This window comes from Castor canadensis, chromosome 4 (genome assembly GCF_047511655.1).
Source record: "Castor canadensis chromosome 4, mCasCan1.hap1v2, whole genome shotgun sequence".
NCBI classification, from domain to species: Eukaryota; Metazoa; Chordata; class Mammalia; order Rodentia; family Castoridae; genus Castor; species Castor canadensis.
In genome coordinates, this window is record NC_133389.1 from 88515583 (window position 1) to 88533227 (window position 17645).

The following is a 17645-nucleotide window of genomic DNA, read 5'->3' on the forward strand; positions in this document are numbered from 1 at the left end:
AAAAAAAAAACTCAAAGTAATTTGATAGGAGTTAGTATAATTACATGTTTGGGCTCTGAAATTACACAGATGTGCTTGAAAATTAGCTCTGCTGCAAAATGTGTGATGCTGGGCAGGTAAGGTACTTTCTCTAAGTTAGATTTCTCCATCCCTAAACTGATGAGAATAGTATTACCTGTGTCTTAAACCATTTTGTGTTATAGACTACTATAGACCGGGGTAATGTATAAAAACCAGAAACTTATTTTTCACAGTTCTGGAGGTTGGGAAGTCCAAGATCAAGGCACCAGCAGGTTTGGAGTTTGGGGAGGGGTTTGTCTCAAATGCTGAATCCTCCAGAACGGAGGAATGTTATTCCTCACACAGTAGAAGAGTTGAAGCAGAGAAAACCCACTCCTGAAAGCCCTTTATAGCAATGTTGATCCATTCAATGACCTAAACACCTCCTTTCCAACACTGTCGCATTGGAAATTAAGCTCCCAGCACATGAAATTGGAAGGGACAAAAAGATTCACATAGTAGCAACCTGCTTCGTAGGGTTGTCAAGAAAATTAAATGAACTAGGATGTGCAATATCACTAGCCCAGTACTTGGCAATAATACATGTTAAATTTATGCTCATCAATATTATCACTGAGATTTTGCTAAGATCATTTGACTACAAGGAGTGAGGCAGTCTACAAGTAGGAAAAGTTTGGGGCTCATGTAGGTTGCCTGGGGATGGCCCAAACCACCCTCACCTGGCTGGGAACTGCCCATGCCCCTCCCCACTCGTTCATTATTGGGTGGGAGTCTCCTGAGTCTGCCCTCCTATGGGGTAGTGTAGGTTTTAAAAACACCTAAAGAACAGAAACCTGCTCTCTCTGCCGGTGGACTCCACCTGCACCCCCTATGTATTTTCTTTCCTAACTTTTAATAAACTCCCTTTATACCCATGTGTTCTGCTTGGATTCTTCCATTTGGACCACAAGGACCAAAATGTTCTGAGAACGATTGCCTATAACAGGAGGAGGGACTTATTCACTCTTCTGGAAGTAAGGGTATTATGAGGATATTTGTGGAAATAAAGACACAAGGAACCTCCTGGGAAATCAGGAAGAGCTATTAATCAGGCCTCTTGGACACGAGACTCACTAGGAACTTGAAGCATTCAGAGAAGAGTCACTGTTTGAGTCATATTCTTGTTTCCTTGATGAGTTCAGGGATCCCATAACTGTGGTGACTCAGCGGCCCTCCATCTGTGCTGCCACCATTCCTGCTCTACTCAATAATTTCTCAACTCTGCAACGAATACCTTTAATTTCTGCTTACCTATGGCTTCTGTGTTTTTGTAACTGCTTAACCTTCCTTTTGTGTAACTCAAAACTTTAAGTTATTCACAATTAGTCGGTTCCACATGAAATTTCTTAAGAGACAGTGTCTGCCTGTCTCTATAGTATTCTTATTTGAACAGAAGCTCCGTGCTAAAGCACAAGCCACAATCCCATCTAAAAGAGGTGGCTTCAGAGTCAAATGCATGTTTCTGGTTCCCATCCAATGATGGGAGAATTAGATGTTGAGGAATAAGAAAGGACCAGGTATAGAACACAGCTACTTTCTCAGTAGGGTTACGGACTTCACAGTTTCCCCCAGAAGAGTGCTGTGTGTGGTTGGCTTGTCCATAAATTAAACCTTGGGTAAATTATATCCAGTCTCTTCAAAAGAGCCAACAAGGAATGTCTCGCTCTTTCTCCATTCATAGAGTTATTTTATTTTTATGCTTGGTTTTGAAGCATAACTTGAACTAATTTATGCAAACAGAGAATTTATGGGTTCAGAGGATCCAAGAAAGGATTTAAAAGTAAATGCCCATATCCCGTTTTCTCATATAATTTTCTGTCTTACTTTAAAATCATGCTCTTTTTCTTTCTTTTCTGATCCTGCAGACTCTAGCCTTGAATGGTATAGTGCTAGCTAACAAGCTGTTTCTGACTTACATAACATGGGCCCAAATGTGTAGGGTTTGTTTTTTGCTTCTCAAGGCTTCCTTCGAATTCCTTAAGCTCCCTTGGATTCTTAATGTTTTACCGCCTTTCATCTGAGGACCCATGTGTTTCCCTTTCTCTGTGTTTTTTTGTCTTCCATAGTTCAGGCAGCTTCTCCTTTCTTCTGAGCTTTATTTACCTCCACCAATTTCCCTACAGGTCTCTCCTTTTTTCTCCTCCATTATCTTAAATGGATTTCTGTGTTGTAGCAGATAATACTGTTTTTCTTTCCTAAACAAAGTTTCAAAGGACAGTCACTTATCTTCTTTCTTTCTTATTGGGGTTCAAACTCAGGGCCTCATACCTGCTAGGCAGGTGCTCTACCACTTGAGCCACTCTGCCAGCCCTTTTATGTGTTGGATATTTTTAAGATAAGGTCTTGCACAGGAAATCAATGTGAGTCAATGCTCTGTATAGCTATCCTTATCTCAACCAGCAAAAACCCTTATTCCTTCCTATTATTGCTTATACTCTCTCTACAACAAAATTAGAAATAATGGCAAAATAGTTTCTGCTGGGTATTGAGGGGGTGGGGGGGAGGGGGAGGGGGTGGAGTGGGTGGTAAGTGAGGGGGTGGGGGCAGGGGGGAGAAATGAACCAAGACTTGTATGCACATATGAATAAAAAAAAAAAAGACCAATTAGTAATAAAAGCAACCTGACTATGCAGAGGAAAAAAAAAAAAAAAAGATAAGGTCTTGCTTTCTGCCCCGGCTGTTCTCAAACCTGATCTTCGTGATCTCTGCCTCCCAAGTAGTTAGGATTATAGGCATGAGCCAGCTGGGTTTTTTTTGTTTGTGTGTTTGTTGTTGTTGTTTGGGTTTTGGAACAGTATCTTGCTAGGTAGTCCCTGCTTGCCTAAAACTCAGGATCCTCCTACGTCTACTTTACAATACCAGTGTTATAATTATGTATCACCACTCCGGCTCTCCATTATTTCTTGAACCGCATCTTCTTGATTCTTTCCAGTTTCTTCTAATGTCCCCTCTATATCCCTCTCTTTCTCGTATAGAACTAGTTGATTCCCCTGTTTTTAAAAGGGCAAACATTAACAGCTACTGCTTGTGTGAATTTCCTATGGTTGCTGTAATAAAATATCGCAGTCTGAGTACTTTTTTTCTCACAAATCTGGATGCTAGAAGTCCAAGACCAATCTGTTGGCAGGGTTTTTCCCTCTGAGGTCCCTCTTTGGCTTGTCCATGGCCAACTCTTCCCTATAGCCTCAGGTGATCTTCCCTTTGTGTGAGTTTGTGCTTAGTTGTGCATCTCATGAGGACAGCAGCCCTACTGAAGTAAGAGTCCACATAAGTAACCTCATTTTACTTAATTACTTCTTTAAAGATCCTAACTCCAGATATAGTCACATTTAGACTTCACCATCTGGACTTTACTGTCTATATTTTGGAGCAGACAATTCAGCCCATTACCTGCCTATCTTTTAAAAGCCAGTTCAAAATTATTATTCTCAGGTGGTTTCTTGAATCAAAAAGCCCACAGTGATTTGGTCCTTCTGGAACTTGGGTTAGAGCTACATGGAAGCACATGCCTGTGATCCCACCTGCTTAGGAGGCAGAGGTAGAAGGAGTGTGGTCCTTGGCTAGCTTTGGCAAAACAAAACTAAAAACCAACTAAAGCAAAAAGGTCTGGGAGTATGGCTCAAGTGGTAGGGCATTTACTAGGCCCTGAGTTCAATCCCCAGTACTACCACCTAAACAAAAAAGAAGAAAGAAAGGAAGAACTAAGAACTTGTATAGAAGTTATTCTTCCCACTTATCATTAATCAACCATGTGTTCAGATGTATTGTAACATCTGTTGTTTTGTTATACTAAATTATGATTTGTGCTATGACTGTGTATAGTAGTTGTACAGAGGGATATTTTGTGACACTTATATATGTGCTTATAGCATATCTTAATTAGATTTACCCTCTTCATTATTCTCCCTTGTCCCTCTTCCCCCCATTCTTAGAACAATTTCAACACATTTTATTGTTCTATTTTTATACACAAATACAAAATACATCCACCATATTCATTCTCTTCACCTTCTCTGTTTGCCCTCTCTCCTCCCACTGGTACCCACTTCTGGACAGAACCTGTTTTATCTTCCTTGTCCTTCATTTTTTAAGTGTTCAAGGGGGTTTTGCCTTGGTTTTTCAGACATGTATATCATGCTTAATCAGATTAACCCCCTCTATTACTTACTTTTTCTCTGTTGCCCTGCTCCCCTAGTGTTGTTAATTTCTTATGTTCTGTTGTATCACCCAAATAAGTTGAGGAGAAGATGAACCATACCTCCCTCTCTGGATCTCCATAATGTCTGGCATAGCACTTTGCATATAGTACATTCTCAATACATAAGTTTGAAAATTCAGTCAATATTTTCCCCCTTTCAATTCTCCTATGCTCAAGCCACCTTAAAGCTTGCCACCAAAGAATTGTTTCAGTCAATTTCCAGAAATGCGTTCTTTTGGGGAAAGGACCCGTTCTGTGAGGTTAACAAAAAGTCAGTCAGGAAAAACCAGGGAAGTGGTAGAACAAGTTTGATCCTATGGGGGCCAACTCAGATTTCCAGGATGCCTATAGGCTTGGATGGGGTCAGTTCAGATGGAGAGCTTTAATAAAACAGAGACCAGTCATGTGTGCATTTGATTGGTAAGATGAGTATGGGCACAACACATTACCACATTGCAAGTCAGGCTTTTGTTGATGGAGCAGGGAGAAAGCATCGCTCAGGAGATAGACATTACCTCCAGGGAATCTGAGAAACTGCCTGCAGGGGCCCTTGTTATAGGATCTTCATTGTGAGGGTCTGTGGTTGGAGCCATGACCAATGGGCAAGATTTTGCTTACCTACCTGGGGAACAGCATACAGAATGCAGCATCGTCAAAGGACAGGTACTTGTAAGATACCAGATCTGTTAGCTCCTTGATCTTGGACTTCCTAGCATCTAAGCAAAAAATTTCTGTTGTTTATAACTTTTCCAAACTAAGTATTTTGTTTATAGTATCCTAATCTGACTAGGACAATAGCCAAGGCCCCTGCTTTCTTGTTAATTCTCAACCAGGGACTACTTTCAGTTTTAAGAGGTCACTTCAGCTTCTTTTTAAAAATTTTATTTATTTATTTATTTATTTATTTATTTATTTTGCAGTACTTTCACCTTGAGCCACTCCCCCAGCTCTATTTTTGTGAAGAATTTTTTTTAAATTCATTTATTCATATGTGCATACATTGTTTAGATCATTTCTCCCCCCTACCTCCCGCCTCCTCCTTATTCTCCCCTCGCTTCCAGGCAGCTTCCAATTTTGTTGAAGAGAAGATATCAGCAATAATAAGAAAGACAAGCATTTTTGCTAGTTAAGGATAGCTATACAGAGAGATTCCTAGCATTGCTTCCATGTACAAATGTGTTACAACCCAGGTTGATTCATCTCTAACTGATCTTTACATTGGTTCCTGATCCCCTTCTCACATTGACCTCTGTCACTTTAAGGTTTCTGTTTTAGTTCCTCTGCAGTGGGGGCATCAAACACTTTCATGTTTTGGGTTTCTTACCTATTCCGATTCCTCCAGTGTGTGCTCTCTCCTTATGATGTGACCCAAGTTCAACCACATTACTGTATTTGCTCTAGATCTAAAGACCACATATGAGGGAGAACCTGACTAACCTCACTCAGAATGATGTTCTCCAGTTCCATCCATTTACTTGCAAATGATAAGATTTCATTCTTCTTCATGACTGAGTAAAATTCCATTGTGTATAAATACCACATTTTCTTAATCCATTCGTCAGTAGTGGGGCATTTTGGCTATTTCCATAATTTGGCTATTGTGAATAGCGCTGCAATAAATATGGGTGTGCAAGTGCCATTGGAGTAACCTGTGTCACGTTCTTTTGGGTATATCCCCAAGCGTGGTATTGCTGGATCATATGGCAAATCTATGTTTAGATTTTTAAGAAGCCTCCAAATTTTTTTCCAGAGTGGTTGTACTAGTTTGCATTCGTACCAACAGTGTAAGAGGGTTCCTTTTTCCCCACATCCTCGCCAACACCTGTTGGTGGTGGTGTTGCTGATGATGGCTATTCTAACAGGGGTGAGGTGGAATCTTAGTGTGGTTTTGATTTGCATTTCCTTTAAGGCTAGAGATGGTGACCATTTTTTCATGTGTTTTTTGGCCATTTGAATTTATTCTTTTGAGAAAGTTCTATTTAGTTCAGTTGCCCGTTTCTTTATTAGTTCATTGATTTTTGGAGAGTTTAGTTTGTTGAGTTCCCTGTATATTCTGGTTATCAGACCTTTGTCTGATGTATAGCGGGCAAATATTTTCTCCCACTCTGTGAGTGTTCTCTTCAGTTTAGAGACCATTTCTTTTGTTGTGCAGAAGCTTTTTAGTTTTATGAAGTCCCATTTGTCCATACTTTCTCTTAGTTGCTGAGCTGCTGGAGTTCTATTGAGGAGCTTTTATCATGAAGTGGTGTTGGACCTTGTCAAAGGCTTTTTCTGCATCTATTCAGATGATCATCACTTCAGCTTCTTGTTGAGTAGGTTCTCCACTTTTTTTTTAAATTATCATATTATTGTTATTCTGGGGGTACATTGTGACATTTACAAAAGTTCTTACAATATACCATAGTTGAATTCATCCCCTCCATCATTCTCCTTTTTCTCCCCTCCCCCCATTCTTGGAATAGTTTCAACAGGTCTCAATTTTCCATTTACATACATGATATTATGTATGTGTGCATTTACATACATAACATTTCCACCATATTCACCTCCCACACCCTTTCTTTATATCCTGTCCTCTCCCACTGGTACCAATACCCCAGACAGGATCTGTTTTGCCTTCCTGTTCTCCATTTTTGAAAAAAAAAAAAGACATTTTTGTTTGCTTAAGATAGCTATGCACAGTGGTCCTCCTCTTGAGGGCTGTTTGATTTCTCTTTTGTAGGTAGGTGAATCTCTCTCAAGTTTTACTTTCTCCTAGGCTGATGGGGTCAGAAGTCCCCAGCATTATCTCTTAGTTAACTACAATCCTAGAGTGATGCCCTAGTGCCATCCAACACTAGGGGCTGGGTGAGGTAGGACAATTATCTGAGCATACATACCAGAAACCCTCTTCGAATACTGTCTACCTCAGGAAGCTATCACTGTTACCCCCATCTTACAGATGTGGGAAAGTGAGGCACAAGGCTACAGCTTGAAAGTTACAGAGCTGACGTGAAATGCCAGGTGTTTTGATTCCAAAACCAGTGCCCTAGTTCAGTGCCAGTGGCTCACACCTGTAATCCTAGCTACTCAAGAGGCAGAGATCAGGAGGATCACAGTTGGAAGCCAGCATAGGCAAATAGTTTGTGAGACTCTATCTCAATAAAACCCATCACAAAAAAAAAAATAGGGCTGGCAGAGTAGCTCAAGGAATAAACCCTGAGTTCAAACCCCACTACTGCAAAAAAAAAAAAAAAAAAAAAAAAAAAAAAACAGTGTCGTACTGATCTCTACCAACACAGATGTTTGGTATTTGTCCCTAAAGCGGTTTAATAATAGGGGAGTTGGGCCATTGAGGTGTTTCATATAAGTAATTCCATCTGGTCCTCTTGATGAAAATAAATTCATTTTGTGCAGACAGCCACTGAAAAAACCAGAGGGGCTTCACTTTTATCTTTCTCTGCATTGAGCTACAATGTGACCATATACTTTTATTTGTTTACTTTTTACAAAGCTACTTTTAATACTTTGGGATGTGCCCTATGAGAATAAAAAAACACTGGGAAGGGGTAACCCCCTCACCCCTGCCCCAGGAGAGCCCCAGGAGAGAGAGGCTACCTGAGGTGAAGGAAGCACAAAAGAGACCCGCTGCTGACTCGGGCAAAGAGAATGCCCTTGATGCTGTGAGGAGGAACCATGAGCATGGTGGTACTGGCTCCAGGCACACAGGCAAAGGGCAAGAGAGCTGGACCCAAAGTCACAAAGCTACTTGAGATCCTCCTTGTCGTTTGCCTTTTTCTACTTTGCTGCATGATCTCTGAGTCCCCCTGCTTGTGGTGGCAGCAGAAAGCCCATTATCTTCACACCCCCTTAACTGGGGAGCTCTGGTTGGCGACTCACCCAGGTTACTGCAGGTCATAGCCATTGTGAGAGCAGCAGCACCCACTGTCTTCTGTTGCATACCCTCATTCTGTCCGATGGCGTTGCAGGTCACATTTATTTTTATTTTCATTAAAACTATTAAAAACTTCTGTTTTTAAAATAAATGGTTTGAGGGTTGGTGGTATGGATCTGGTGGCAAGTACAAGGTCCTAAGTTCAAACCCCAGTACCACAAGGAAAATAAAATCTGAAAACCATCAGATAATTATAGAAGAATGGTCAGGTTTTGAAGACAGACCAGAATTTGAATCCCAATCACTTAACTCTAAATAATCTTGAATGTGTTGCATAATTTTTCTGAGTCTCACTTTTCTTATCAGTATGTGGTGGAAACTGATGCCAAACTTGGAGATGATAATGAACTTGAGGGCACTTAACTAGTAGCTCACTGCAAGTTTGCTGAACAAGTGAATACCCTGTATGGAACTGTTGTGCACAGCACCTGCTTAGTAAAAGGGAGTTAGTGTTACTGTTCCTGTAAGCTTTGTTTTCCTTTCTGCATCATGCTCAAATACTATATGTACTTGTACTTCAAATTTCAAGGAAAAATTTGGGACAGGGTTAAGATTTGGGTATGGTCCCGTTGAGAGATAATCAAAGAGGACCTTATTTTGGCCTACAAATTTATAGTTTCTGCAAGGAAAATATATTCATGTATTAATTGTTCAATTAGAAAAAATAGAAAAAAATTAAAAAGTGAGCTAAAAGCTTCCCTTATACCACCCTACGAATGCTTGTCCACCAGTTTATTTTAAACTTACCATTGTGTGCCCTACACTTATTACACATATATAAAATAGGGTACTGCCATCCAGGCAGAGAACTTTTTACTCACGGCTGTCAAAGGGAAGCTGTGAAGCAGCAGAGTTGAGCGCACACTCCCTGTGTGTGCCAGTAAGAAAAAAGAGATGTGGTAACCAGAGTCTTTCACAATGAGATAAGATAAATTAATCAGAATGGCTTTGAACATGATAAGATAAAGGGTTGAGATGACAGAGGGTGAGGCAGCTGCTAAATAAGAAGAGAGATACATAACTTCTCCAGCAGAAATGGGTTATGCAATTCAAGACAACTGATTGAATTGAAAGACAAATGTACTAATTAGATGGAAAACTGGATATTGCATATAAATACATTTGTGTCATATATATATTCTTTGTGTGTTTCTTATACTATATGTATTTAACCCTGCAAGCCATGGTGATATATGTTATGGTCAGTATCATGTTTTCTTTGGGGGGTGGTAATGAGGCTTGAACTCATGGCTTTGCACTTGCTAAAGTGGTTGACACTCAACCACTTGAGCTATACTCCCCAGCCCAATATTATTCTTTTTAAAAAAAATGTTAATCACTCAACCAACATATCTGTTATGTTCTCAGTCTCAATACTGGATCCTTTGAGGAACTCAGAAATACTGTACCAAAAGCAAAAGCAGTTCTTGAAATGATTTTTTTGTTGTTGTTTTGGTGGTACTGGGGTTTGAACTCAGGCCTCACACTTGCCAGGCAGGCACTCTACCAGTTAAGCCACTCCATCAGCCCCCAAAAGTAGTTCTTGAAGTGTATATGTGGCCATAGATGCATACATAACAAAGAAGGACCATACATATTTAGAATATTAAGGTACAATACTGTGGACTATAGATTAGTTGTTCTTAGCCAGGACACACCCAAGACTGATGATTCACAGGGATGCACTCCAAGTTCAGTTTCTGGTGTGTCAACAAATACTCTGTCCCCTATTACTGTCACTGAACAGGATTGGAAGAGAATAAGTATAGTGTTGAAAAAGAGCTCTCTCTGAATTCAATCTTTTTTTCTTAAGTAGAATATTAGCAAATTTCAGACCTTCCACTGCTATCAAGTAGAAGTGCTTTGGCTCAGGTTGAGAAATAGGGGCAGAAAAGAGCTATAAGCTAAAGATTGTAAACTAAAATGCATGTAGAGTCTGGCTGATAAATGAGGGAGGCAGACTGAATGTGAAAACCCACAGAAAGGTATTGGGAAGACCTTCACACACACACACATACACACACACACACACACATACACACACACACACACATACACACACACATACACACACACACACATACACACACACATACACACATACACACACATACACACACATACACACATACACACACACACACACACACACACACACACACACACACACCCTATACATGCTTGCTGGCTCCAACAAATCACAGAAGCAGCATTACCAGCTCCTCTAGTGTTTCAAAAAAAGCCAAAAATATTATGTGAAACTTCTGGATTTTCATGTTGACTCAAGTAATATTAACATAGTCTGGGACAAGTCAAACACATCTACCACTTTACAAGACTTACAGGCTATCAATTTGTGACCAAACTCTTTTAGTCAAATTGATTGTATAACCGTGTCAATGACATACTTTGAACATGCAATACAAAATATACTTTGTAAATTATATACATGTATTCAAAACCTATGAATTAATATAATGCCTCCTTTCTTTTTAGGAAAAAAAGAACATATAAATGGATGCCCTCACATTTCCCTGGTTTATCACAATGAACTGTCATGGGTGTGCAGCAGTGCAGAGACCACAGCTTGGCCCTGGGTGCTATGAGAGTTGAAAGCAGGGGACCTAGAGAAGTGAAAGTCAGTCAGGCTCTCTGGCTTGCTTATCCCTGACACTCATGTTCCCAGTTCCTGTCTCCCAAGCATCTGCTATAAATAGTTGGGTTTTTCTTTTCTGTGAAAAATAGCAGACCTTTGTCTCTCTTTTACCATTTCTTCCTTGAAAAGGCATTAGTTTCAAAATAATGTGTATTTTTTTATTTACTTAGTTATTCAAAGTAACTTTCTTTTAAGACAGGGTCTTATTATGTAGGCTAGATTAGCCTCAAACACCTGATCCTCTTGCCTTAGTGTATCAAGTGCTGGGATTACAGGTGTGCACCACCACATCTCGCTCAAAAGAATTTTATTAATTAATAACCCCCATGCACCAGGCTTATGTAAGGGGCTTAGAAATAAATCAACAAAAGAGACAAATATGGCTGCCCTCCCGGGACTTCATATTCTGTAGAGAAAGGCAATAAGCAACTAAATAGTAAATATATATTTAAAGGGTAACTGCTGACAAGTGCTATGAAGAAAAATACATCAAAGTGAGATGACGGACAATGACAGGCAGATAGGGTATGAGGAGGAAGGTACAGAAAGAGGTCTAGGAAAGGTCTCTCTGTTGGGATGACATTGGAGCAAGCAGGGGTTGAGAGGCCAGCAGGTAAAGGAGCCTAGAGTGGCAAAGTCTCCAGGGTACAAATGCACTAGAAGTTGAAAAAGAATCATAACCAGCTCACATGTGTCTATGGAGGTCCTGCTAAGGAATCTGGTTTTATTACATGTGTGGAGAAAAAGCTCTAAGGGTTTTGAACACAGGAGCAATGTGACTTGTTTGTTTTAAACTGTATTACTTGGATGCTGCGTGGAGATTAAACTGAGAATGGGAGCAAGGAGGGCAGGGAAGCAATGGGAAGGCTACTGTCCCAGTGTCCCCAACAGGGAGGGCTTGGTGACTACCCTACAGATGAAGGCTGGGAGTTACAGTCAAGATTTGTTTTGCAGGTGGATTCAACAGAGTTGTTGGTGACACTCTATGCATGTACAAGCATGTAATTATAATTGCCATTTCCCCTTCTTCCAATGTTGGTTCTTTCATCATGGATGAGCCATGTTTCCCAGAGAAGATGCTTCCAATGTTCTGCCTGAAGCGTGATGGTCTAACTTTCTGTGTCCTGGGCCCACAACAGGGAAAGACAGATTTGGCATGGGGCATCTCAGGAGCTAACGTGTAGATTCATTTAATCCTTTATTTTTAATATAGTTCCCTCTTCCTCAACTGCACCATGTTCTTCCATTTTAACTCATTCTGAAAATAAACCATCACCATTCCAGTTAGGGAAGGGGATGCTGCATGGATGTGGGAAAGAGGCTAAGGATGCCACTCTTTCTAAAGCAGGCTTCCTAACAATCTTCCTCCTCTAGTTTCTAAGTTTTTGGATATTCTGTAAGTCAGATTAATTTTTAGTTTTCTGTACAGCCTGAGTGGAGTCAATATTTTCAAATCTGCTCACTTTACCACTAAGTAGTCATCTGTTTTCTGGCTTTCAAAATTTTCTTCTCTTTAAATAACTCTTTCTACCTATTAGGTTTAAATCTTAAAATATCCATTTACTGGTAGTTTTAGTGGAATTTCCAGAAGGCAAAAAGATAGAAATGCATGTTAAATCTTCTATTTTTACAGAGCTTGATTTTCATTTTCTATTTATGTGCAGTGTGTTAATGGCTTTATAATTGAATCTAATTTATAACTTATTTGTGATAGATCTAAAACCAGTCAATGACAGATGCTCCACTTACAATAGGTTTAAAATAATGCCTTCTTCCTTAAAAACACAAAGAGGAAAAGAAAAAAGTAATTCATCACTAATTCAGTAAGGAGGGATACATAATTATAAGTCAAAATTTACATGCCTGGGAAGAGTCTTCCCTTGCTAAAATGCAGATTGCCTAACAACCTTAATAAGAAAATTCCTAAACCTGTGCAAACTTGTGGGAGGCATGTAGTCATGCATAATCTCACACTAAAGTCTGCCGGGGAAAATAATGAATACTATGGTATTTGCAATTTCAGTTTTCATTCCACACAGTAGCTCAAAGCTGGAAACATATGTGCTCATGAATCTTTGTCTAGTTATTCACTTTCTCCTGCTGCAGCAAGAATTTAATACAGACTTCTGAACAACCTGTAGTTATAGTAATCTGTTTACTAGTCCTATGATAAATCACACCCCAGGTAATCTACTGTTGTTCTATAATTCAGTCTTGCTCTATAATTGCAGTCATGTTCTCCAGAGTTCTGCTCTCCTGAAGCTTTTTGGGGGCAGCTGACTTCCATGCCCAGAACCAACCCAGGCAATAACACACTGTAATGTTGAGAAGTAAAAATAAATAGGAAAATTCATCTCCTTCTGAAATGTCTTTATTCTCTGGCTGAAACCACATTTCTTTCTCCTTACCCTAGTAAGAAGAAAGTGGGCAGATGTAGGCCAGAGGATACAAAGTAGCAGATCTGTAGGATGAGCAAGTCAAGATCTAAGGTACAATATGAGGTCTATGGATAATAAAATTGGGCTGTATATGGAATTCATGCTAAATGAGTACATTTTAGTTGCTCTTGCCACAAAAGCAAAAATAAATGGTAACCAAGTGAGATGATGGATAAGTTCATTTGCTTCTCTATATGTCATATAACAACATGTTATATATTTTAAATATATGTAATACAATTTATTGTAAAAAGAAAGAGCTAGGAGTAGTAATTCATGCCTGTAATCCCAGAATTTAGGAGGCTGAGTCAGGAAGATTGCAAATTTGGGTCCAGCCAGGTTACATAGAGAGACCCTAACTTGAAAAAGGGAAGGAAGGAGGAAGAGAGAAAAGAAGAATGGAAGGAAGGAAGGAGGGTAGAGGAGGGGAGGGGAAGAAAGAGAGAAAGAATAAGAGAAAAAGATAGAAAAAAAGAAGGAAGGGAGGGAGGGAAGAAGGGAGGAAGGAAGACAGAAAAAAAGAAAAAAATTTCCCCTTAATTCTGCCCCTTCTTGAAAGTTGCCAATGACTCCCAGTGGGTCTTTTCTTAGCTCCATCCATTTCCATCCCTTGGCAGCATTTAAGATGGGTCAGACCCTCTTTACTGAAAGATAACTTACAAAACTACTCATTCATTATGAGCTTTAATAGTAAGCTTGTCTCTCACCTCAAACTCAAACCTTCCTTCCTTTAACTATATACTAATTGGCAGTAATAACAGCATGTATTGATATAATGCTAAGTACACATATTAAGTTACACATATTAACTCTTTTCGTCATCACAATAACCCTATGAAATGCAATCTATTCTTAAACATGTGTTTATAAATACAGAAAATGACCCCAAAGGCTTGGTATAATTTGCTCAAGGACAAACACTAGTCAGTGGCAGCTCTTGGATGTAAATTGTTCCACCATTCACTAAGTTTCCCAAGCCAGAAAACTAGGACTCAGCATTAATTTCTCTCTTCTTTCTCCCCACATTTCTACCATCTGAGGCTCAGCTACCATGATTTCTCTCTGGAAACTCTGTAACAGCCTATCAGCTATTTTCATTAGTGTCCCTTTAGAGATAATTCTCCATACAGCTAACATGTGAATATGATAAATCCATAATCAAAATGAGAAATTTTTTGACAAACCTCTTTCAGAAACTGACTTTGAAAGGAATAGGAGGTCTCAGCGGGCCCCAACCCCCTTGTTGGAGAAACCAGGACCAAACACCCCATGTAGATAAGATAAGCAATGCGGCAGGGCTCAGTTAGGGCATATAGAATGTGGGGAATGTGAGCGGGGGGTACATGCAAGATGTGAAGTACGTGCAAGATGTGAGGTACGCGCAAGATGTGCTCTGCCTGCTTGCCCAATGTTGATAACGAAAATATGCATGCCACCGCGGTCTATATAAGATTTCCCCTAAAGAGGCTCAGGGTCGTGTTTTCCTAACCGGTCCTGCGTGTCCGTGTGGGAGCTCGACCCTGGCTAGCCAGCCCAATAAACTCTGCTTTGTTGATTGCATTCACGCCTGGCTCTCTGTCTCTCGGGGGAATAGGATTCCGGGTCCTAACATTTGGAGGTCCCACCGAGATTTCATTTTCTCGAGAGACAGAACCTGCCTGCGAGAAAGCAGGGGCGATCCCAAGTCCTAGGCGTTGGGAGGGGATCCCAGACCCTCATTTGGAGGAACTTGAGTGTTCCATTTGGGCCGCTGCGGGGATTCGGCCAATCCCCAGGGAGATTCATTCTGGGAATCTCGCAAGGAGGACCACAGGGTCCTATTGGGAGAGGCTTTCCTCTCATTTGGGCTCGAGCATTTTAGGAACCCTGGCGCCAGGTGAAGAACTAATTGAGCTAGTCGACCGACCACCCGTCAAGTGGACACCTTTCGGCCTGATATCCCAGTTGGACGGTGAGGAGGTTGAATGGGGTGCGCACCAGTGTGAGAGAAGGACCGGTCCGAGCGAGTGCTGGAGAGTGTTGTGTGTGTGTGGAATTATTGTTGCCTTTACCCTTTTTGTTCTATCTCTCTTGGTGTTTGAGTCTCCTTCCACAATGGGACAGGGACAAACAACCCCAAAGTCTCTGATCCTTTCTCACTTTTCAGAAGTTAAAGAAAGGGCCTTACATGCGGGTCTGGTCATCAAGAAAGGTAAGTTCGACACCTTTTGTTCTGCAGAGTGGCCCACCTTTGGAGTCGGGTGGCCCATTCAAGGTTCCCTCTCCCTAGACCTGATCACTAAGGTTAAAGCAGTCATTTTTCAGCCAGACAATCGAGGCCATCCAGACCAAGTTCCTTACATTTTGGTGTGGGAGGATCTGGTGAGGAACCCTCCCCCTTGGTTAACAGTTTTTCTGACCCACCCCTCCAGTTCGGCCCCCGGGGCTAAAACCCCAGTCACGCCCGCCTTGGTCATAAAGGAGGAGGAAAAACTTCCTCTTCCCACCTTGACCGGTCCTCAAATTAGGGCATCTCCTTCACCATCTCCGGTCTTACCAGAGAGTTCCCCCCTTTACCCATCCCTCGCAGGGGCAGAGGAAGATCGGCCGCCTCCATACGTGACTCCCCCTGGCCAAGCCAGTGCCCCGGAGGAGGAAATTTCCTCATCCTCCTCAACAGGACTGGCAGCAGGAGGAGGAATGGGTCGAAGACTTTGCCCCCGAGGGATCCGGGAAAGGGAGGGGGAAGACGGGCCCCCCTCATCAACACAGGGGGAGGAAACTGTCCCTACACTTCCAGTCCGGATGGTGGGCCAAGGGGGACCAGGAGGAGGGCAACAGTTTCAGTACTGGCCCTTCTCCTCCAGTGATCTATATAACTGGAGGACGCAGAACCCGCCCTTTTCTGAAGACCCCAAGTGTCTCATAGATCTCTTGGAGTCCATCATGCATACACACCGTCCCACTTGGGATGACTGTCATCAGCTGCTCAATACTCTTTTTACGACGGAGGAACGAGAGCGCATCCTCAACGAAGCGAGGAAGAACGTCTTGGGGGATAATGGGAGACCCACAACTCTCCAACCGGCCATAGATGAGGCTTTTCCCCTACGCCGCCCTGATTGGGATTTCGGGACCGCAGAAGGTAGGGAGCGTCTTCGGATCTACCGCCAGATTCTTATGGCCGGTCTCCGAGCGGCCGCCAGAAGGCCCACCAATTTTGCAAAAGTGAAAGCAGTCGTTCAAAGGGAAAACGAAAGCCCAGCCGGTTTCTTAGAGCGCCTCTATGAGGCATACCGTCAGTACACCCCTATTGACCCTGAGGCGGACCTCCACCGGTCTGCTGTGGTACTCTCATTCATTAATCAGGCAGCTCCAGACATTAGGAGAAAACTCAATAAACAGGAAAACTTAGGGGAGATGACTATAAGGGAAATGCTGCAGGTAGCAGAAAAGGTCTTTACTGCTAGGGAAACTCCAGAAGAAAGGGAGGAAAGACAGAGAAAGGAAGACAGGGAGGCCCAGGAGAAATTGAGAAAGGAGGACCGGGAGTTCCAGGCTGAGGAAAACCGAAAGCAACAGAGAGAAATGGCTCGTATTTTCCTAGCGGGTGTCCGGGACCAACCCAGGGGAGGGGGCCACGCCAGGACCCCGGATAAGGAACACTGTTTTTACTGTAAGGAAACGGGGCATTGGAAGAGAGAATGTCCTAAGTTAAAGGGAAGAAGAGGGTTTGGAAGGAGACCGGGGGAAAACAGGGAAAGGGAACGAGCAGTAGAGCAGGCCAGAGTCCTCCTAGCCGGAGAAGAGGACTGAAGGAGACGGGGCTCAGACCCCCTCCCCGAGTCCTGGGTAACAATGCATGTGGAGGGGAAGCCGATGGGGTTCATGGTGGATACCAGCGCCCAATATTCAGTTTTAAACAAGGCACATGGACCTTTGAACAAGGCACGAACAAGTGTTGTTCAGGGGGCCACCAGTACGCAGTTATGTACATGGACTACCAAAAGAAAGGTGAACTTAGGAAAACACCAGGTCACACACTCCTTGGTCGTCCCTGAGAGCCCCGCTCCCCTGCTCAGACGGGACCTACTCACCAAAATAGGGGCCCATATCCATTTTGAACCAGATGGAATAATTGTGACTGATCGAGAAGGGAGCCCGATTCATGTCTTGTCCCTATCATTGGCTGACGAGCATCATCTGTTTGAGAGTCAACAGGAACCAGGAGGGGACATGACTCATTGGGTAAAAAGATTTCCCACGGCCTGGGCAGAGACTGCGGGAACCGGCCTCGCCAAACACCTCCCGCCCGTAGTTATACAATTGAAGGCTTCTGCTCTCCCCATTCGGGTGAAACAGTATCCTATGCCTGAGGAG

The 17645-nt window shown here is 42.1% G+C and overlaps 1 protein-coding gene across 6 annotated transcripts in view; it reads left to right on the forward strand.

Moving 5' to 3' along the window:
- LOC109699322 (MLV-related proviral Env polyprotein-like) overlaps positions 1-17645 on the forward strand; it is a 55845-nt gene that overhangs the window by 32110 nt on the left and 6090 nt on the right. For 3 of the 6 annotated variants that reach the window (XM_074070582.1, XM_074070583.1, XM_074070581.1), the window contains one exon: positions 6458-16410. The exons of 1 other annotated variant lie outside the window; for it this stretch is intronic. In XM_074070582.1, coding sequence (XP_073926683.1) covers positions 15381-16410 — 1030 coding nt within the window. In that variant the 5' untranslated portion in view covers positions 6458-15380. Of the gene's footprint in view, positions 1-2628; positions 17082-17645 lie in introns of those variants that run through there. 2 more of the 6 variants (XM_074070586.1, XM_074070584.1) reach the window with 2 other exon arrangements.